This window comes from Bos javanicus, chromosome 8, assembly GCF_032452875.1.
Source record: "Bos javanicus breed banteng chromosome 8, ARS-OSU_banteng_1.0, whole genome shotgun sequence".
In the NCBI taxonomy this organism is placed as follows: domain Eukaryota; kingdom Metazoa; phylum Chordata; class Mammalia; order Artiodactyla; family Bovidae; genus Bos; species Bos javanicus.
Genome location: NC_083875.1, coordinates 112,833,685 through 112,855,487, shown reverse-complemented (window position 1 = coordinate 112,855,487; position 21,803 = coordinate 112,833,685). Strand labels below are relative to the sequence as shown.

Genomic DNA, 21,803 nt, shown 5'->3' with positions numbered 1-21,803 from the left:
CTCTTAGAGCTGTGTGCCCCCCAGGGGGGCGGGGGTGGGCAGCGGGGCATCTTCTGATCCAGGTGGGAGTGCTCGGTTGTGCCCCTCTGGCAGCGGGGTGTGGGCAGCAAGGCGTCTTCTTGTCCAGGATGGGGGGGTGGGCTGCAGGGCATCTGCTGATTCAGGTGGGAGTGCTCCGTGTGCCCCTCAGGGGCGAGGGTGGTCAGCGGGGCGTCTTCTCATCCAGGGTTGGGGGGTGGGCAATGGGGTGTCTTCTCGTCCAGGTGGGAGTGCTGATCAGCATCCAGTGCGTGCAGGGCCTGCGTTCCTTCCATCCAGAGACCGCCTGGCATCAGGTGGTCTTGTTCTGGGCTTCAGTGGTTCCTATCAAATGGACACCTTCTTGCTGGAATGAAGAGGGCTTCATCAGGGAGTTAGCATCTTCCATCTGGTGGGTTTTTGTTCTGCAGAAGAGCTCAAAACACTGTTCTGTGTGTCCCCTAAGGGCGAGGCAGGACCCTGCCCCACGGATGCGCTTCTGGTTCTCCACTCCCTCTCCCTTGTCTCTGTGTCCTGTCCCGTCCCTGATTAGCAACTGCTGAGATCTGCCCTTTGGAACCCGGGGAAGGTCCCCGAGGCGGAATGAAGCCTATTTCCCACAAGCCAGAGATAGGGGACACGGAAGGGCTTTTGTGTCCAGGAGCCCGTGGGGGCTATGTGGTTTTAGGACCGCAGAGAGCGTGCCCTCCTCCCCTCCCTTCAGCTGCTCCACGTCCTATCACAGGGACGTCATCCTCTCCAGGACTGTCCACACACATCACGCGTGGTCGGCAGTCTGGAAACACGCACACATGAGTGCCTATTATGCTGAGAACACGCAGTTTTCACAGGACTTGAACCTGACGTATTCGGACGACACTGCGTTCTCGTGGCTGTACTTGATTGCCTGGCAGGTTGAAAAGAGCACCCATCTGGAAATCAAAACATGTTTTGTTTTACTTAGAAATTAACTCTTCTTTCTCAGTGAATCACACGAGAGAACAATGAACTAGTTCAAGGAAGGTTAAAACCATCTGAGGAGCAAAACTCCCAGCACAAGGGATGTGAAGTGAGTTAGGTTTCAAAGGCCTCCTGAGCACTGGAGTAATTTTGCAATGGTTTTATCTTAGTGAAATTTTATCACGTAGTAAGCCACGTTTGTATGATGTCAGTTTTGGCGGTCTTTTATGAATAAAACCTGGATTCTGAGCCCACTAACCCCTCTGGTGTAGTTGGAACAAATTAACATTTGAGCAACAGTTTCTTAATCTATGAAATAAGACAGTGGTAATGGCAGAGTACATCATGAGAAACGCTGGGCTGGAAGAAGCACTAGGTGGAATCAAGATTGCTGGGAGAAATATCAATAACCTCAGATATGCAGATGACACCACCCTTATGGCAGACAGTGAAGAGGAACTAAAAAGCCTCTTGATAAAAGTGAAAGACGAGAGTGAAAAAGTTGGGTTAAAGCTCAACATTCAGAAAACGAAGATCATGGCATCTGGTCCCATCACTTCATGGGAAATAGATGGGGAAACAGTGGAAAGAGTGTCAGACTTTATTTTTGGGGGCTCCAAAATCACTGCAGATGATAATTGCAGCCATGAAATTAAAAGACGCTTACTCCTTGGAAGGAAAGTTGTGACCAACCTAGATAGCATATTAAGCAGAGACATTACTTTGCCAACAAAGATCCATCTAGTTAGGGCTATGGTTTTTCCAGTGGTCATGTATGGATGTGACAGTTGGACTGTGAAGAAAGTTGAGCACTGAAGAATTGATGCTTTTGAACTGTGGTGTTGGAGAAGACTCTTGAGAGTCCCTTGGACTGCAAGGAGATCCAACCAATCCATCCTAAAGGAGATCAGTCCTGGGTGTTCTTTGGAAGGACTGATGTTGAAGCTGAAACTCCAATAGTTTGGCCACCTGATGCGAAGAGCTGACCCATTTGAAAAGACCCTGATGCTGGGAGGGATTGAGGGCAGGAGGAGAAGGGGACGACAGAGGATGAGATGGCTGGATGGCATCACCGACTCGATGCACATGAGTTTGGGTAAACTCTGGGAGTTGTGATGGACAGGGAGGCTTGGCATGCTGCAATCCATGGGGTCGTGAGGAGTTGGACACGACTGAGCGACTGAACTGAACTGAATGGGTAATCTAATGTTTTGTTTTGTTTTTTTAACCTTAATATTTCTATATAACTTTGACTTTACTCAGGGGGTGGATTCGATTATCTAGAAAGAAACATTAGAGAAGAGCCTCACTGTGCGGGGCTGTGAGAGAGCTCAGCCTGCCCTGATACGCCAAGTTTTTAGTACAGGATTGTTTCACATTTCTCCAAAAGCTAAACATTTTGTATGCATGAAAGGAGTTTAGATTTATGATGTTGGACCCTATTTTAAAAAGGAAAGATTTTTTTTCGCATTTTTAGCAATTAATCATTGATTTTGGAAGTTAGTAAAAATAATATTTGAATAAGCATGAAAAAATAAAGGCATTTGACGACCACTGAAATTGACACACGAAAACAAAAGAAACCAGACCTGGAAGGATAGTAAGAAGCACAGAGTGCAGATTTTCAGGCTTTATGTCTGGCAAATAAAATGACTAACTTGTCATCCGACCTAAAGTAATAGTGAGACGACAGGAGTAAATTTAGAATTGTCCCAGGAAATCCAGGACAAATGGTCACCCTGCCAAAATAGCAAGAATCTATTTTACAAAATAAATTTCTTCTGAAAAACCTCACTTAAAGTGGATACCTTAATCAGCAAAACCAAAAGAAGCCTAAATAACTCAAGGTATCCGAGCTTCTTCAGTGAAAAGGAAGAGACTAGTTGTGTAGTTATTATGTGATGGGTGCTTAACTAGTTATTTCGACTCAGTCAAGTGAAAAAACAAAGAAAAAGGAATTTTCTATAAAAATGAAATCAGAAAAGATAAAGAAAAATATGCTCCTTTATTTTAATGGTTATAGTCCCTTAATTTAATATAATCAGACAGGTGTTCATAAAATTATATTTTTATTTCTTGGAATATGTAATAAATCATTAGAAAGTTCATAATACAAAAGATAAAATTAGCTTTTCTTAAAATTATTTATGCACTGCATATACCTAAAGAAGAGTCATAGAGCGCCCAGTGCTCCCAGTAATAGCTGAGTGATAACTTATTTCTTTGCTAATTAATCCAGGCAGAATTAAATTACATATGGAATTGCATTAACTTCACATCCAATTTACAGATGTGTCAGGTTATTAACAGTCTGTGCATCACCGTCTTTGCTGGAAGACGAGCTCCTGGTTTGCTCCTCGACACGCGCCCAGCACTGTATCAACCAAACAAGGGAGGAAAAGCAGCAACTTGAATGACTGCCACAGCCTGGGGGGTCGCACCCGCCGGCCTGGAGTGGAGGGGCTGCCACAGCTGGTGCCCGCGTCTCCAGAGAGACAGGGCGGCTCTCGGGGAATCAGAGGGGACTCTGTCTCCAACACGCTGTCCTCGCGAGAAGAGCGCTTGGCGCTGCTCTGCTGGAAACAGTCCCGGCTTCTCCAGATCAGCCTGGAAGTTACACATTCAGCTTCCTGCTCACCCTGGTCTATCTGTAAAGGGAATCTATCCACATATCATCTGTCTGTCTGTCCATCTATCTATCCATGCTCAGCTATCTGTCACCTATCTATGGATCTACTCGTCTGTCTGGGTATCTGTCGTCCATCTATCCCTCCGTCCATCCACATCTGTCTTATCGGTCTACCTACTGACACATTTTCACGTCTGGGTATTCAGCTCTGTCTTAAGCTAAGTTCCCCCGTATTAGGCTCCAGTGTATATATCATCCACCTCTTGTGGGACCTACATCACCATCTCTGAGTATTTCATGAAGAGAAAGATGATTGTTGGAGACTTGGCAGCATTTGAATATATGATTGAAAAGTAAAGAAAAAAACAACAGAGTTTTTCCTCCCTACAGGCAAAAGAATTACTTATATATATGTAGGTACCTTACGTATATTTAGGTCCCTTTTATACGTAGGCCCCTTACGTGTGTGTAGGCCCCTTATGTACATATGGGCCCCTTACAGGCCCCTTATGTATATATGGGCCCCTTACATATGTGTAGGCCCCTTACATGTATGTAGGCCCCGTACATGTATGTAGGCCCTTTACATATGTGTACACGAATTACTTCGTCTCCCCTGCCCCTTTGAGATCCGAGCTGAAGCTTGGTCTGCTAGGGGTCCTCAGCAGAGGAAATGTTGTCTGCAGTCTTAGGGACCCTCACTTCATGCTGCTAGAGACCCACCAAGGGCTGTTCTCTTTCTGTGACTTGGTTTTCCTTCTGAATGGTGTTCATTTTTTGGTCCTACCGGCCTTTACTAAATTAGTAGTTTGAAAAGAATCTGGGTAAGATTCCTGGTGATAGACACAGTACCAAAGCCGATTTTTGAGCTTGCTAGTGACTTAAAGATTTGCAATAGTTGGAGAAGGGGGTGACAGAGGATATGATGGTTAGATCGCATCACCAACTCAATGGATATGAGTTTGAGCAAACTTCAGGAGATGGTGAAGGACAGGGAGGCCTGGTGTGCTACGATCTGTGGGGTCACAGAGTCGGACACGACCGAGGCGACTTAGCACGCACACATACAGCGATAGGTGAAGAGTCACTCACGCTTCCTTTCAAGAAACTTTAAGGAACAAGCCCTCCTTGCCAGTCGTGGGTGTGGAGCAGATACAGGTAAAGACGTGGGCCTCGTCCTCGGAGGGCGAGTGATCTAAGGCAGACGCAGAGGGAAGTAGGATAAGACACCCAGGGAAGACACCCCGGGTCTTGCCTTAGCTTACTGTTAAATCCATGCACTCAATTCTTAGGTTGCATGACTGTCTCCATTAACTCGTTTAATCATACTCTGAATTGTGACAGTTCGCATTGTGTCCCTAGAATCTAATATTGTCGTGTTATGTTCAGTGTTGAAAGTCGAGCTACAAAGAAACAGTCATTTCTCCCACGAGTCTTAATGAAATGTTTACTACAGAAATGAAAAATATACTAGCTGCTTTTGCAACCTCAGAGACAGATTAGAAATACTAATCTCTAATAGAATGTGATTAAATAACTTGGTTTTAAATATATGTGGAAGGCAGAACTCTGATATAGCTGAGACATCCAACACTGGCCGAGACTAAGTAACTCAGAAGCTCGTGTTCAGGGCCTGGCCCAGTGCAGCGGAATCTCGTGTTCAAGCCTGGCCCAGTGCATCAGAACCTCATGTTCAGGGCCTGGCCCAGTGCAGCTGTCTGGACCCGGGTGTCTCACATTTGTACCGTGTGCCCAGATTGGAGGGTGGTCGTGGCTGGGTTGGACTGTGGGGTGGGCGGCCTGCTGTCTGCCCTCTCCACCCGGCTGCCCTGTGCTCTGAATGGGGCCTGGCAGTTCATTCTGAAAGTTTTGCTCCGCAGGTCATCCACATGGGCTGGGTCAGCAAGAGACTGGGAGGTGCCGGCTCGTCTCAGACCTTCAGACCCAGGTTCCTGGCGCTGAGGGGCTCATCTCTCTATGTCTTCATCTCTCCGCCGGTAAGTGGGCCCTTGGGGCTGGGAGGGACGCTGAGGAGGCCGTCACTGAAGAAGCGCCAGGCCCAGCATTTGGACGTGGTCAGGAGGGTGGGTGGCAGGCCTGCCTCCAGCCCCACGTCCGCTGATGGAAAGGACTCTGCTGTGGACCCCGGGCCCTTCTCATTCTAAACTCATTAATCAGCCGTCCACAGTTTTCTTCTTTTCAAGCAGCCAGTGAGATATGAGAGTGCTTTCCTGCTGAAGATCCCAGCCGGCTTGGAGGTGGGGGTGCAGAGGCGTGGGGGTCTCAGACCACCGTTTATGTGGTCAAAGGAGCCACAAAACAGGAGAAGACCTTCTCGTCAGATATTTCTAACTTCATGGTCAAATGATGAAACACAAAAAGACATTTTCACTCATGTCCTCCACGTTTTTAAAAACAAACAGCCTGATTTAATAGGGCCCCCAATAGAAATTTAATCCTGAGGGCTACAGTTTGCAATTTATTTTCTAATTCTCACCAGCACCACTTTCTCAAAACTGAGCCCGTCTCTGTGTGCCCTGCCTCCGGGTTTATGGCTTAAAGCCGATTTACTCTTGAGTCCACACATCAGAGCTGCAGACCAACAGCAAAACCTGATCGCTTCAGGATCTAAAAGTTAAGATGCAAGTCACCTACAGCATTGTTGCTTTTCTGCCATTAAAAATTAGCCGAAGAGTATCCCTCCCTGTGGATGCTCTCTGTTGCCATCTGCCCTCCACCCGTCAGCAGACGCTGTAATCGTGTCTGTGGCCTGGCTGCTGTGAATGGTGAGGGACGTGGGGCACAGGGCTCTCGAGACTCAGCATTTGTTTCCTTTGCATAAATATCCAGGAGTGGGATCGCTGGCTCAAACGGTAGTTCTGCTTCCGTTTCTTTGAGGAGCCCCCATGCTGGCTCCACAGTGGCCGCGCCGTTCACACGCCTCACGTCCGCACAGCGCTGTCGTCTCCGGCTGTGGGGTGATGGATATGTTTATGACAAACAGGGGCTGCTGGTTTCACGTGTCTCCTCTTCTTCAGACTCGTCAGCCGTGTACGGCACATCTGTCAATCATACTTCAATAAAGTTTTAAAAATAAAAAATAGTAGAGGGCAAATCAAGTTTTACTCTCAGACATCTAGACAACAGTGCATGTTTTCAGTGGTAAGCAAGGTTTTCTTTAATAGGCTTTTTCTTGGGGAATAATTTTAGAGGATGAGATGATTAGATAGCATCACCGACTCAATGGCCATGAGTCTGAGCAAACTCTGGGAGGTGGTGAAAGACAGATGAGCCTGGCAGGCTGCAGTCCATGGACCCGCAAAGAGTGGGACACGACTTAGCGACTGAACAACAATTTCTGGTAGAGAAGTTGTGTCCAGGGAGGAGGATTCCCTCCAGGTTGCTGAGTGCTGACCTTGTGCAGAACTGGGGTCCCTGTGTTGAAACTGAAGGATTATCCAAAAACCAAGGCTGTGAATTACCAATGCTGGAGAGTTATCTACAGATTTGCATAATCACTGAATTTTTCTCAAATGCAGTGATGTTCTTTATTGTTGCTAGGAAAATAAACAAGAATAACCACAGATAACCCCGATGGCCTCAGTTCCGGCCCCACGATGTCACGGAAGGCAGCTGGGGTATGGCTGGCAGATCCGGAATCAGTACTCTGGGGCTCTGGGCTGAGGGGCCCCCGCTGGCCCAGGACAGTTGAGGGGAGGTGGGGAGGACAGGGTCAGCCCTCCAGCACCCAGTTTGCCTGAGGGAGGGACCCCCTGCCGCAGAACGGTGGGAGAAGCGACTAGATGCCCAGATCACACGCCAGAAAGTCCTCCTAATTTTTCCTTTCCTGCTAATTAAGACCCTCGGGGCATGAGTTTTCCCACACACAACATTCTAAGTTGTGAGAAGTGCTTTAAATGTTAATCAAATTTCCACACTTGCTCTGGGGAAAGATGATTTCATCCACTTCCCGTGGCAGCTTCAGTTTCACAGACAGAAATTCTAACCCAGGGGTCACAGGGTCCTCCAGTATCTCCAGATGGATAGTGTCATTTCTGTTAACACCAGGCTTTGCTTGTTTATTTTGAAATCCCATGGCAAATTTTCTTGGCATTGATCCGTGTCACAAACATCACATCATACGAATTGATCGCTGACCTCAGCCGCTGGGGTGTATTCACCTGGAGCCAGCTGCTACTGCCTGAATACTGTGCTCAGAAGCTTGAGATCCTCTCAGCGTTCTGCTCTGAGCGGGGCCTGGCCGAGGGGCTGAGGCGTCTCTCTGTACCCCAGGGGTGGGGTCGCCCCCGCCGTGGCCTCCCTGGAACTGGGAGCAGCTTTAAGTCTGCTCCTCCCTTTCCTTAGGTGGCCCCATGGACCGCAGCCCACCAGGCTCACCTGTCTTTCACCATCTCCCAGAGCTTGCTCAGACTCATGTCCGTTGAGTTGGTGTTGTAACCTTATCATCTTCACCCTCTAAAATGATTCCCCAAGAAAAGGCCTATTAAAGAAAACCTTGCTTATCGCTGAAAACATGCATTATTGTCTAGATATCTGAGAGTAAATCTTGATTTGTCCTCTACTATTTTTTATTTCTAAAACTTCTACACCACAGGTAGTTTGGGAACAGCGGGTACACCGCGTCTTTTCACAGACGCACCCCCCTTCCTGACTCGATTCAGGGGGTGCAGATGCTCAGCTGACCCCCGAGGTGGAAGGGGCAGTGCGGCCAGTCTGGTCCTCTCTCCAAGCCCTGGCTGCCTCTGCACCAAGGTCAGGTGTCCCGGCTTTCACCAGAAAAGTAAGGTTTGCGTGAATCCAGTAGGGGGCTGGCGGCTGCCCCTGCACAGGAGCTGCCCTCCATGCTGACCCTGCCCACCATCTAGAGAAGCCGCGCCATCTCCTGCAGCGGGCATGAGCGCCCTGCGTGTGCTGACGTCGGAGATGAGACGCGTGATACGCAGGGCACCTGGCTGGTTCCTGGTCCCCGGGGGGAAGCTCTCCCATGACCGGCTGTGAGTGTCTGCCTCACGTGGTCTGAGGCTCTGTCGTTAGGCGCACCCGTGTTAAGGATGGCTGCCTCTGCTTTGAGAACTGAGCGTTAATCCTGATGTAATAACCTTTGTCTGTGATAGCTCCCTTATTGTAACGTATGCTCTGTAGGACAGTGATATCCCCTCTGCGTTCTTTTGATCAGTGGAGTCTTTTCTCCATCTCTTGCACTCAATCCATGTGTGTTTTGGGGCCAGCGTCGGGCCCAGGCCAGTCCGTCTCTTTGGCTCCAAGAAGACTGGCGATGCTTCCGTCCGTTCAGGCCTGCGCTGCTGCTCACACAGGAGTGCTCAGGCTCAGCCACTGACCCACGGAACCAGAAACACAGTCACTTTATGAATAGAAAAAAAATTAAACGTTGCTCCTACATAAGGGCATTATGCTGGTTTACAGTGAAATGTTTAAATAATCTTCACAGACTATCCGAATAACGAAAGCCTATTTTAAAATGGGGGCTGAAAGATTTAATGAGGCAATGGAAATATTCACTCTGCAAAATGTTAGAGAAAAGGGCCTTAGGGGAAAGGAAAAGTTGTAAGTTGAGGAGTGGAAGCTTTGGGCTGTAAACGGAATCTTCCCATTTCCTGGCTGAGGGAACGCAGACACCGCACCCACCCTCTGCTCAGTTGCTAGCTGAATGCGTCACAGGATCAAGCGGAACACGAAGAGGCTTCATTTATATACCTAAAATGTCTCTGAAACTCCAAAGCATTTGCATTTCACAGATGAAATTTTACACTTAGTGCTCGGCAACTTCTCACTAAAAGCAGCACACAAAGCGTGGCCAGTGAAGATTCACACGTGTGTAGATTTACATGGAGAAGGACATGGCAACCCACTCCAGTGTTCTTGCCTGGAGAATCCCAGGGACGGGGGAGCCTGGTGGGCTGCTGTCTCTGGGGTCGCACAGAGTCGGACTCGACTGAAGTGACTTGGCAGCAGATTTACATATTTACATGTTCTGTCTGACCTTGGATGCTTGTATCCTGGAGCTAGAGGCAAGTTGCCAGTAATGATTTCTGCTTTGCCCAAATCTAAAGCGACTGTATGTGAAGCTCTTCATGCTGTATTTATTTCTGTCCCGCGTGCTGACGTGAGGAGTGAGGTCGTGCTGGTGACGGGACTGTTGATGACTCGCAGCGTCGTACCTGCGTCCTGGCCCCGCTGGTGGGCTCTGCGTCCGCGCCCAGGCTGAAGTGCAGCTTGCGCAGCACGATGCATCCGAGGTTGCAGAGCTGCTGCCTGGAGAAGACGCCGCAGCACAGGGCCAGGAGCCGCTTCACGCGCAGCGGAGAAGGCGCCGCAGCTCAGGGCCGGGAGCCGCTTCACGCGCAGCGGAGAAGGCGCCGCAGCTCAGGGCCAGGGGCTGCTTCACGAGCAGCGGGTGCCCCTCCCCTGTTTGCAAGCGATGAGCAGAGACGTGACCCCCAGTAGCTGGAAGCAGCCTGCAGCCTCGGGAGGGGCTTGGGGCCACCAGACCTCTTGGGGCTGGGATGACAGGGATAGCTCTGTTGCGGGGCGGGGTGGGGGTTGGAAGGACAGCAAATAAATTCCTCCGGGAGAGCGGAGCCCCGAAGGCACCCAGTGATGAGCTCTCAGCCCGCCGTCTGATCACCCCTCTTCCCCTCTGTCCGCAGGGCGTCGGGCACTGCCAAGGATGCCCGGCCACACATGTGGGGCCTGCTGTCTACCATTCTGTGTCAGAATGTTGCAGTGAACTTTTAAAAGGCCCAGAGAGTCTGTGGCAAGTAATTTAGGAACAATGAAAGAGAACGTCCTGACTTCCAGGCTGGTTTCTGAGCTCCTCCAAGACAAGAGGAGGGAGACCCTGAAGGAGTTGGGGAGAAGGGGGGAGAAAGGCTCGAAGGAAGGGGCAGCCTGGGGCGGAGGCGTCCCTGGGTTCCCTGTGCCCCGGTGCCCATGAGAGGATGCAGCCAGCCGGGAGGGTGGTGAGCCCATAACCAAAGGCTGATCAATGCTGGAGAAGCTGGATTCTCCTGGCCTTCATGTGTACTTGACTGTCTTTCCTTAAAGTGGGCAGTTATTTCTGTTTGCAAACTGGAATCTGAAAAATAATGTTTCAACTGCTCATGTTTCCAAACACCATTAAAATGTGTTAAACAGCACTTATGCAACCAATTTTACAGCATATAACAGCATTAACATACACATTACATAGCAGTTCCTATGAATATGCAAGAAATATCGGAAGTAGCTTCAAGGTTGTCATTAGGGAAAGATATCACTTAAAAAATATTTACCTGGAAAGAAAGAAATGGAGAAGGTGTGTAAGCTGAAGGCGTATCAGACAATTATGTACCTGGTATAGAATATTATTCCATGTCACTTCTGTGGGTACATAAGTGTTCCGCAGTAATACTTAAATGTTTCAGGATATTACATCTGAGCGTCTACAGTTTCGATTCTGTTTCAGGTGAGATGTGCTCAGGTAAAATAGAGCATTGTCAAGACACAGGGCAAGGAAGAGGCCCACTTTGAGAATCGACTCATAGACTTTGTGGGGTTTGCAGCGTGAGGCCCCGCCCCCTTCCCTTCATCCTGCCTCAGTGGGCACGTGTCCCAGCTGATGAGTGACCACCGCCACGGGGTCCCCACACGGCTTCCAGAGGCTCTCAGGGTGGAAGCGCTGCTCTTCAAGTCCAGGGAAGAAACGGTTCCACCCAGACGCCCAAGCCTCTTCTCAGCCTCAGGTGCCTCCCTGGTGGGGGTGTGTTCGCCTTGAAACGGTCACTGTGGCCCAGAGGGTGAGGTGCCCAGCCTGACTCACGTCCAAGGGCGCCCCCACGGGGGCTGAGCCCGCACCTGCCAGGGTCACGGGAGCCGGGCGTGGACAGGGGTCTTTCCCAGGCGCAGGGGAGAGGAGGCTGACTGTCAGCAGGAAAAATTGGACAGAAGAGACACCTCTAACCACAGGTGGCCACTGCAGACCCACAGCGAGCAGGGCCTTAGCAGACAGGGCAGGGCCGTGGCAGAGTGAGTGAGGAGGCGTGCACTTGGGCAGCCCAGTGCCGCCTGGATCCTCTAAATATAGTTCAGAGTTGGTCCTTCACGTAAGGTGAGAGCATCCAAAACGAGCTCCTGAAGTGGCGCCCAGCTGTGTGTGAAGGGGAACTCCTCCATCACCAGGCTCTTGAATCGATTATGTGTGTAAAGGAGGCTCCTCCATCACCAGGCTCTTGAATCGATTATGTACGTAAAGGAGGCTCCTCCATCACCAGGCTCTTGACTCCATAATGTGTGTGAACATGCCACCTCACGCCGAGACTCCAGGGCGGAGCACACAGCTACTCGTCGGAGTCCACCACGGCGTGTAGTCTGGTTTTCCAACTGTCCTGCTCCTAAGGTTTAATTAAGGAAAAGACATGTTGACTCACCTTATTGTTGTAAATGTTTAAATTCTCATACTGAAAACATCATGTATCTAATTACACGTAGACTTTAAAACCCTTTTCCCAGTTTTATGAGGTACAATTGAGAATAGTGTAACACATGCAGAGTGTGCAGCGTGACCGTCTGATGTCTGTGTACCTTGTCCAGCGAGGCCCACGGCGGGGTAATGAACAGCCCCGTCACCTCGCACAGCTCCCCTTATTCGGGTGAAAACGCCGAGGATTCACATGTCCGTCTTGCATTTCTTTCAGGTGAGCACCTTGGACTGGGTCCGAGCAGAGAAAACCTATCACCTCTGTGAGGTTCTGTTTAAAGTTCACAAGGTAAGTTTGAGCATCCTTTGCACACCACGTGTGTCCATGTTAACAGCTGGCCCTTTGTGGTTGAAAAGGGAGAGAGATTTACCGCTTCAGAACAGTCGAATGACATGCGCATACAGGCTCTCCCACCACCGCCCATCAAAACTCCACATGAGGATGTCATGGAGGCGCTCACAAGTCTGTTTTATGTCGGCTCTGCATTATTTCATTCTGGCCTTTTTATATTTACAACTTGTTTGTATGGCTTTCCATACACTTAAAAGTGGAGAAGGAAATGGCAACCCACTCCAGGATTCTTGCCTGGAGCACCCCGTGGACAGAGGAGCCTGGCAGGCTACAGCCCCTGGGGTCGCACAGAGTCAGACACGACTGAGCAACTAAACCGCCGCCACCACCATACACTTAAGAGAGTTTCCCAGGTGGGGCAAAGGACCCACCTGCCAGAGTGGGGGAAGCTCCCCGGGGGAGGGCATGGCAGCCCCCTCCAGCATTCTTGCCTGAAACACCCCATGGACACAGGAGCCTGGCGGGCTACCGCCCATGGGATCGCAAAGACTTGGACATGACAAGCGACTTAGCACGGCGTCCATCTAAGACCTATTTGGTATTGGGATGCCTTCAAAAACCATCGTATTTTATATGTGAGCTTCATTAATAAGCTATAGAGCCTCTTCTATTTTATCCAGAATGTTTTTTCAGAAAGATCGAGAAAATGTTTAATCAGTAAATATGCTATGAAGTAACTGAAATGTGCAGTTAGCCAAGAGAATGATTACAGCCAGAGTGTTAAACTCAGTTCAGGGCAAATAAGAGCAACAACCACGAAAATGCACAGCATCTGACATCTTTAAAAAGCAGACAAGATTGTGGACATCCGATTAGAAGTCTTTAAACAGTGATCTTACAAAAGCTCCCCCTTTCTCACGTGACGTTAATCCTTGATGCTGAACATATGAACTTAAAATTATAATATTTAATTCATCTTTCAAAAATTGAGATAAGTGATTATTTTAAGAACTAGCACTTTAGAATTTTTTAATGACTTATTTTCATAATCATTCAAAGTATAGTCGGTCATATGTAGTCCAAAAATCACATTTTGTGGTTGTGGTGGTGTGTTTCTGCAACACTTTCTTCTCTCCATAAATTCCTTTTTCTAGTTCTTAAAGTTATGTGTCTGTGTTTCACACTCACCATGAAAGAGAAGAGAAAATTGAGTCCATCAGACTTGATTGCAATTGTGACTGAAATTATAAACCGCCCCATAGTGGATAATAAAAGCACTGCCCAGCAGTGAGGCATCCCCTGCCTGAATATCCCCTCCCCACGTAAGAACGTCCCATCTGCACTTCTCAGTGGAACTAAAGTTACTCACCCGTTCGGCAGAGGCGCTTGGTAACGGTGTCTCCCCTTTGCTGAGCGCCGGGCCTGAGCTCTGCTGGGCGCTCCGTCTCCCTCCTGAGTTAGTCCTGTTCCCCCACACCCCCCAGGAGGGAACCCTCATAGTGCCCGCCTTCCAGCTGAGGCTCCGAAGCACAGACTCGGGAGTAACTTCCAGAAGCCTCGCCGGAGGCGGAGGGGCCCAGGTTCCCTTGGCCCGAAGCATAGCTGCACCCTGTTTTACTTTATATACACGATTCTTTCTTCCCTCTGAAAATGGAAGCGTATGCGCTAACCCTCACATCACTTTTTGCTCTGCAGTTTAACTTGCGGGTCTTCAATATACGCAAAGAGGTGACCCCTCTTTAATACCACTGACTAGTATTTAATTCCATGAATATATCATACCTTATTTCACCAAGCCCTTATCAAGGAATATTTGATTTGTTCCCTTTTTTGAAATTATAAACAATGTAATAAATCATTTTACATGTGTGCAAGTATATAACCAAGAAAAATGTATAGAGATGGAATTTCTGGGGCAAAGAATGTGGACTGTTTGCATTCTGATAACCAAAGGACGGATTGTGTAGCACAGGGAACTCTGCTTCATCTTCTGTAACAACCTAAATGGGAAAATGACCTGGAAAATAATAGATACATGTATAAATCAACCCTGAATATTCATTGGAAGGGCTGGTGCTGAAGCTGCAGCTCCAGTACTTTGGCCATCTGATGCGAAGAGCTAACTCATTGAGAAAGACCCTGATGCTGGGAAAGACAAGCTAAAAGGAGAAAGGGGAGGCAAAGGATGAGATGGTTAGGGAGCATAGCCAGCTCAGTAGACGTGCATTTGAGCGAACTCCGGGAAATAATGAAGGACAGGGAAGCCTGGAGCGCTGCAGGCCATGAGGTCACCAAGAGTCGGACACGACTTTGCAACGGAGCACACACACATCTGTATAACTGTTTCACTTTGCTGCACAACCGAAAGTAATACAGCATTGTGAATCAACCTGGTGCGTGTGTGTGTGTGTGTGTGTGTGTGAGCTCAGTGTGTCTGACTCTTTGCGACCCCGTGGACTGTAGCCCGCCAGGCTCCTCTGTCCATGGCATTTCCAGGCAAAAATACTGGAGTGGGTTGCCATTTCCTCCACCAGGGGGTCTTCCCAACCCAGGGATCGAACCCACACCTCCTGCATTAGCAGGTGAATTCTTCACCACTGAGCCTATTCGTTACCACCTTTACCACTGAAGCCCTAAATCAACCTTACTCCAAGAATAAAAAGTTTTTAAACAGAAATGAAAAAAGAAATGCAAGTGAAAATCACGAAGTGATGTTTGCGCCTAGACTGTCAAAGATGGAAAAGTTGGTACCGATGGGAGGAAGGCTCTATCGAAATGTGAGCAGCCCTTCGACTTGTCGTTTGTTGCCAGCACTGGCCTTGCAGAAAGCTCTCTAGTTTCCCTTCTGGGACTGGTTCTCCAACTGCCGCTCACTGGACCCGTGTGAATAATGGCGTATGACTCTCCTCAGGTCCCGTTGGAAGAAACCATACCCGTCCAAGTTGGACAAGGACGATGTTCAGTGCGGGCAGAGACTGACCTCAGCTCCCCTAGAACAAGGGGCAGGGGGCCCCTGAGCTGCGTGAGGAGGCGAGCGTGGGCCAGGTGGGCCCCACCTCCAGCCCCTGACCCCCACCCCCCACAAAGGGAAAGGGGCTCTGGGGCGTCTCCGTGGGTGGAGACGGTTTTGCGGTTTGGTTGGCCCCTCAGAGGGAGACCCACATGCAGAGCTCGGAGGAAGGGTGACTTCCTGGGCCTTCACCCTCCAGGGGCGTGGAGGGCACCATCGAGCTGGCCGTGGCTTTAACGAGATCTCCATCTCCAGGGGCAGAGAGAGGACTCAGAAGGCTGCTCCGAGGGTGGCAGACCCGGGGAGGTGGCGGGCAGTGGGCACGGGGCCGGGGCAGCAGTTGAGGCCGTGAGAAAGGCATGGGGCCTCGTTACTCAGTCTCCGCAGCAGCTCAGGGACCTTAGTTTTGTAGTTGCTCCCGGTCCTTAGTCATCATGAGACACTGCTGTTCGTAAGAACTGGGCTTGTTGTCTCCAAAAGGGCCACGGGAGGCACCTGGGGCTGAGCTGTGCACGGTCAGTAACCTCTCTCATTTCTCAGCATCAGTGTCACGTCAGTTTTTGTGGGGCTCAACAGGTTTAGTTGCAGGAAGTAGTCACATCTGGAAACCCTTACGTGTCCTTCCCGGGGATTTCTTGGGTTGGGCAAAGGCTGTTTTTAGTTCTTCTCTTTGTTCTTGCTCATAGAGCTGAGGTTTGTCCATTCACGTGAAGACTCGCCTGGACTTGACCGCTCCATCAGACGAACTCAGTCTTAGGAACCGACTCTACTCGAGAAAGTCACAAGTCAGATAGCTGTGCACATGGAGATATTCAGTGATGTTTTAAATTAGTGAACGTTGGATGAATTGTTCAAAAACCATTGAGAAATAAAGTTTCAGTGTAACTGTGTATGTTAAGTACTCCATTAAAATCACATTGCACATTTATAGAATTATGTATACAAAGAGGTAGGGAAGAAAGAAAGTGAAGTCGCTCAGTTGTATCCAACTCTTTGCGACCCCATGGACTGTATGTAGGCTACCAGGCTTCTCCACCCATGGAATTTTTCAGGCAAGAATACTGGAGTGGGTTGCCATTTCCTTCTCCAAGGGGTCTTCCCGACCCAGGGATCGAACCCCGGTCTCCCGCGTTGCAGGCAGACGCTTTACCGTCTGAGCCACCAGTGATTTGGAGTCTGGAGACATTGCCTGGAGGGACTATAAAAACAAATTAGCTGACAAAAGGCAGTCATAATGGAGTTATCTTTTTAATTTCCTATATTGCTGCTATAATATTTTCAAATAAATAGAAGCAGAAAAAATCCAGGTAATTTTTTTTTAAGGCGGTCAGACATATTTCGCTTTACATGATGAATGTACTAATTTTCCAGATTATCTTCATCTTGGGATCGCAGATTAATTTTTCTTTCGACAATTGTTTGGTATTTTTCACATTTACACAGTCCAAACAAGGGTTTTGGACAAATGACCGCAGCACAAACAACAGCGCTGCAGAGACAGAAGGCAGGAGTTGAGGCGGCGTTGGTGCCACGGCCTTGCGACTCTTGTCTGTCTTCGTTGTTATGCTGTTGTTTAGCCACTAAGTCGTGTCTGACTCTGTGCGACCCCGTGGACTGCAGCCCACCAGGCTTCTCTGTCCATGGGATTTCCCAGGCAAGAATACTGGAGTGGGTCGCCATTTCCTTCTCCAGTCAGGTGATTTTTAAAATAGTCTTTGCGTTCTGTTTTCCCAAGAGTGAACGTGAGGTGGTCTCTGTCTTCACAGGGCCTGGGCAGGGGGCGCCTCGGGGTGGGCGGCTGGAAACGTGACGCTGCTTGTGCGATCGCTGACGCTCTCAGGAGCCTGTTCGCCGCGTGTTGGACATGCAGCTCGGTCTATGCCCCCTCAACCCTGCCTGACAGCCGGCGCGCTCGGTGTAAACGGAACGTGAGCCGCGTGGTGAGGACGCAGGAGCCGCAGCCTCATTCCTGCCATCCCTTAAATTAGCCCAAGACTTGCGCTTTGAGAGGGAGGCTCAGAGAGAAGTAAAATCTCAAGGTCAACAGCTGGCAATTGGCCAGAAAGGTCCCAAGTGTTATCTGTCTGGCCCAAAAGCCTGTTTTTATTCTACTGAAATGCACAACCCCTAAACCACACCCAGTGTAGGAAAGAACACAGCTGCAGTTTCCCCCACATTAACACTTGCTAAGAGTCCTTCCTTCCTTCTTTGGTGGTCGGTCCCGACACTCAAGGCCGGTAGGTGTGGACAGAGTTTCTGAGAAGTCAGGTCCGTGTTGGAAGGCTTGCTCTCCTTGGCTCACGACCCGATGTCCTATTTCCTGCACGTGGCTTTCTGTGCAGCCCCGGCTGAGGTCACGGCCTGGGGGCGCAGCTGGGGGGCCTCATTGAATTCAGCACAAACACTTCATGACTTTTATCTTTGTCCTGGAAGCTAGATGTGGAAACAGAAAGTGTGGTTGCTGATAATGTGGGTGAAAGGCGCTTGCAGCGTGTTGGGAGTGGGACACAGCTGACGCACAAAGTCACCTTACAGGCTTGTCTCCCCCTCAGCGGTGTCGCGGGCCTTCTGCCACGCGGGGTCCCCTGTGGAGCGTGGCCCAGGCGGGTCCCGGGGGCCATCCCCTCTAACTGGCGTCACCCCCATCCGTTTCAGCTCTGGCTCCCAGACGACTGCTGGGCACAAGCCAGCCTCTCCCTGGGCCTCCAGGATCCCGACGGCGGGGACCACGGGCCCTTCTGCTTCAGCGTCCTCGTGGGCCACGGCGGGAGCCACGTGTTCAGTGTGGAGCTGGGCAGTGAGCTGGCCGCCTGGGAGCTGTCCTTCCAGAGAGCCACCTTCCGGGCCGTGCAGAGGACGCGGGTAAGCGGCCTGCTCCTCTGAGTGACCTGAATCAGAGCCGGCATGGCGGTCGTTCTGGGAATCACACGTCTGTAGAAGCTGGGCGGACCCTGCCCAGGTCCCCGGGCCCAGCGTGTCGGGAGGCGCCGTGGGAAGTCATGGAGGGAAGCGAGGTGGGCGTTTTCATCCGGTTCACCCCAGTGTTCGGCGTGAGGAAAGGGCCTGGATGCCAGCTAAGGGAAGCCCCTCACTGAGGGCACGGCTGGGTCCCTGGAGTCTGCTCATCAACCATGTTTACTGAGCAGTCACTGGACGCTTGGCATCTCTTCAAGCACTTGATGGCCCTTCCTCAAACTCAGTGACCCAATGAGCAGCATAACACAGCTCAAGTGTTTGGGTCGTTTCTCCCTCCTCGGGACAGGAGATAAATCCCACAGATGGAGGTGTGTGTGGATGGAGCAGTCCCCTCCTGAGACCTTATCATGTGAAAAATGATCACCTTGAGGTTGTCCCAGAGCTCTCTTAAACTGCCCTCATCTTAACATTCTTTTTTTCTATTCAGCGTGGATGATTCCACTACTGTCTTCCAGCATCCTGCTCTGCTCCTGTATCATCCAGTCTGCTGTTGATTCCTCCTGGTGCATTTTTAACTTCTCAGCTCTCTTTGCTCCTTCTTTATGTTTCCTGACTCTTTGTTAAACCTCTCCCTGCGTTCGTTCTCCTCCCCAAGTTCTCTCAGCATCTTTCTGGTCATTGCCTTGAACTCTGTTAGGTAGATTTCTTATCTCCACTTTGCTCAGTTCTTTTCGGGATCATCTTACTCCGTCAGTGGGGAAACATTCCTTTGTTCCCTCATTTCACCTACTTGTCTGTGTCAGTCTTCGGTGGGCCGGTTACTTTTCCCAGCCTTGGAGGCGTCCCGAGGCTCCAGCGGCACACAGCCCCCTGGACACGGGAGCTGTGTGCTCCCGCAGGGCCCCTGTGCGAGGATGGGTGCCTTCGTGCAGACAGGGCTGACTGTGGGGGACACACTGCCAGGGGGCTGGTCCCTGGACCTGCCGGCTGCCAGGCCCTGCCCGTGTGGAGGTCGCTAGATGCTGGTGGTGAGGCCACGTCCTGATGCAGCTAGCATGGAGTGTGGCCCAGGGCTGGCCTTCTGGTGGCTGGGCCCGAGTCCCCTTGTGATCGACTGCTCAGCCTGGGGTCCCAGGGCTGGTGGGGGAGCTGAGCCCACACAGACTCCAGGGAGGACCCCACAGTGGCCCTCGTCAGCCCCTGTGTCCCCACACCAGAAGCCGCGTCCACACGGGTGACGCACCACCCACACCCCGGGTGACCTCCAGCTGCCCCCTGCCTCCCTGGAGATGCTCCAGGGTCAGCAGATGGTTCTGACCCCTGCTTCCTCCCAGTTATCGGCCCCGCCTCAGAGGGAGTGGCGTGTCCTTAGACGGCACAGCACCCTCGCACAGGGGGTCCCACCCCGGGCCCCCCCCCCACCGGATAGCATCGTCTTCCAGGAGCTGTTTTGCCGCGGGGGCAGAAGCATGCCTGGGGAAACTCACCTTATCCTTTCATAGGGAGCGTCCTCCTCAGCAAGTTGGCTCAAGTATCCCTCAGTGTTGACCCGATTCCCCAAAGGTGTTATGTAAGGACACAGGAGATGTAGCCCAGAAATGTCACGACGGGAGGAACTGTCTCCTGAAACAGAACTGGAAGGCGCTCCGTCCCCCGGGGGCTGGAGGGCTCACCCTTAGCTCCTGCCTCGTGGGTTTGGTGCGCCTGGCATCACCACCACTGTGCCAGGATCTGTGCGCTTAGCTGAGAATTGGACAGAATAGCAGCCACTGGAGCACCAACCACGCCTCTGGTGCTCACACTCAGCTGGCACTGCTAGGAGCTGTGTGCACTGATTGCCTGATCCTTGCAAACCCCAAGCCTGTCGGGATCGCCCCGCCCACCCCCACAGAAGTCTCCCTCCCGCGGCCCCAGGCGTAGAGCTCAGTGGAGTCTCTGCTGCGTCTGTCCTTTGCTCTTGTTCTGGGTCAGACCCCCTGGAACGTGTCCCAGGAGCAGCCGGGTCTCATGTCTCGGGACACACTTGCAGGCTGGCCTGTCCCGAGGCAGCTTGTAGGAGCAAAGCGCGCACGCTCATTCATGTTGTGGGGACAGGTGGCATCACGGGGAGTTATGGTCTGGGGTTAGGGTGTCTCCAGAGGACGCCGTCGGGCTCCGCTTTGCTAAGACCAGCACCTCTGCTGACGGTATGGCTTCTGCATCTGCCGGAGGACCAGCGCGGAGGCGCCGCGTGGGAGCTGTGTCCCGGGGACCTCCGAGCACTTTGGTTTTCTAAAAGCAGGTGTTGATGGGGGAGAATAGTGTGAGTAAGTGTATGTGTCCGTCGCTCAGTCGTGCCCGACTCTTGGGACCCCACGGACTGCAGCCCACCAGGCTCCTCTTTCCCTGAGATTTTCCAGGCAAGGATACTGGAGTGGCTGCCATTTACTTCTGCAGAGGATATTGTAGCCACCCGATTAATGTTAAGCATCATTTTAAAAAGATGTTTTCTCACAATTGATCCTTTTTTCTAGTCCAAAACCTACATATGCAGTGGGCAAGGAGACACTCTGTGCTTCACCGTGGACTTTGCTCTTGGATTCACCTGTTTCGACAGCAAGACCAAGGTACGTGCGAGCAGCCAGGGGCGGTGCCCGTGGGCGGAGCGTGTGCTACATTTCAGGGCTGTGATGCCCGTCCACGGCTGCGGCACCACCAGCCCTGACGGCCGCATCCTCTGCACAGGCTCCCTCGTAGTGACCCGCTGTCTGAGAGCTCAGGGTCCCAGCACCTTACAGGTCCAGAGCCGGGCGGGGCTGACACCACTTCAGCGTACAGGAGCGAGTCAGTGTGACCGTAATGTCCGTACCCAGCAGATAACAAGGACCTCTTTTTAAGGACCATTGTGGATCCTTTAAGTGATAGGCGGGGAGTTCGCACTTTCTTGACTGTACTGTTTTAGCAGTCATTTATGATTCTATGTAGATAATAATTCTGTAGGTGGTTCCTAGAAAGTTACCACCGCTGAGCTTTTCCTCTTCATGGTCAAAGCTGACCCAACACCAAGTGATGTTCTCAGAGCAGTTTGCTCAGTGACACAGGTAACCGAGCAGGCGTGTGTGTACACAGATAACCCAGCAGGCGTGTGTGTACACAGATAACCCAGCAGGCATCTGTGTACACTGGTAACCCAGCAGGTGTGTGTGTACACAGATAACCCAGCAGGCATCTGTGTACACAGGTGACCGAGTAGGCGACCGAGTAGGCGTCTGTGCACACAGATAACTGAGCAGGCATGTGGAGCAGGCGTGTGTGACACAGGTAACCCAGCAGGCGTCTGTGTACACAGATAACCCAGCCGGTGTGTGTGACACAGGTAACCGAGCAGGCGTCTCTGCACACAGATAACCCAGCAGGCGTCTACATTTACTTAGGTCATTTAACAGCACTGGATGATGTTAACTGAATAAACGCACTCCTGTGTCTAAAGCACTAAGAACTG

The 21,803-nt window shown here is 50.9% G+C and overlaps 1 protein-coding gene across 1 annotated transcript in view; it reads left to right on the top strand.

Moving 5' to 3' along the window:
* The window catches only part of SNTG2 (syntrophin gamma 2), a 119,394-nt gene that overhangs the window by 94,243 nt on the left and 3,348 nt on the right, over positions 1-21,803 (top strand). Inside the window, exons 12-15 of the mRNA XM_061426777.1 lie at positions 5,488-5,604; positions 12,322-12,393; positions 18,062-18,268; positions 20,836-20,928. Of these exons, the coding sequence (XP_061282761.1) occupies positions 5,488-5,604; positions 12,322-12,393; positions 18,062-18,268; positions 20,836-20,928 (489 nt within the window). The remainder of the gene's footprint in view (positions 1-5,487; positions 5,605-12,321; positions 12,394-18,061; positions 18,269-20,835; positions 20,929-21,803) is intronic.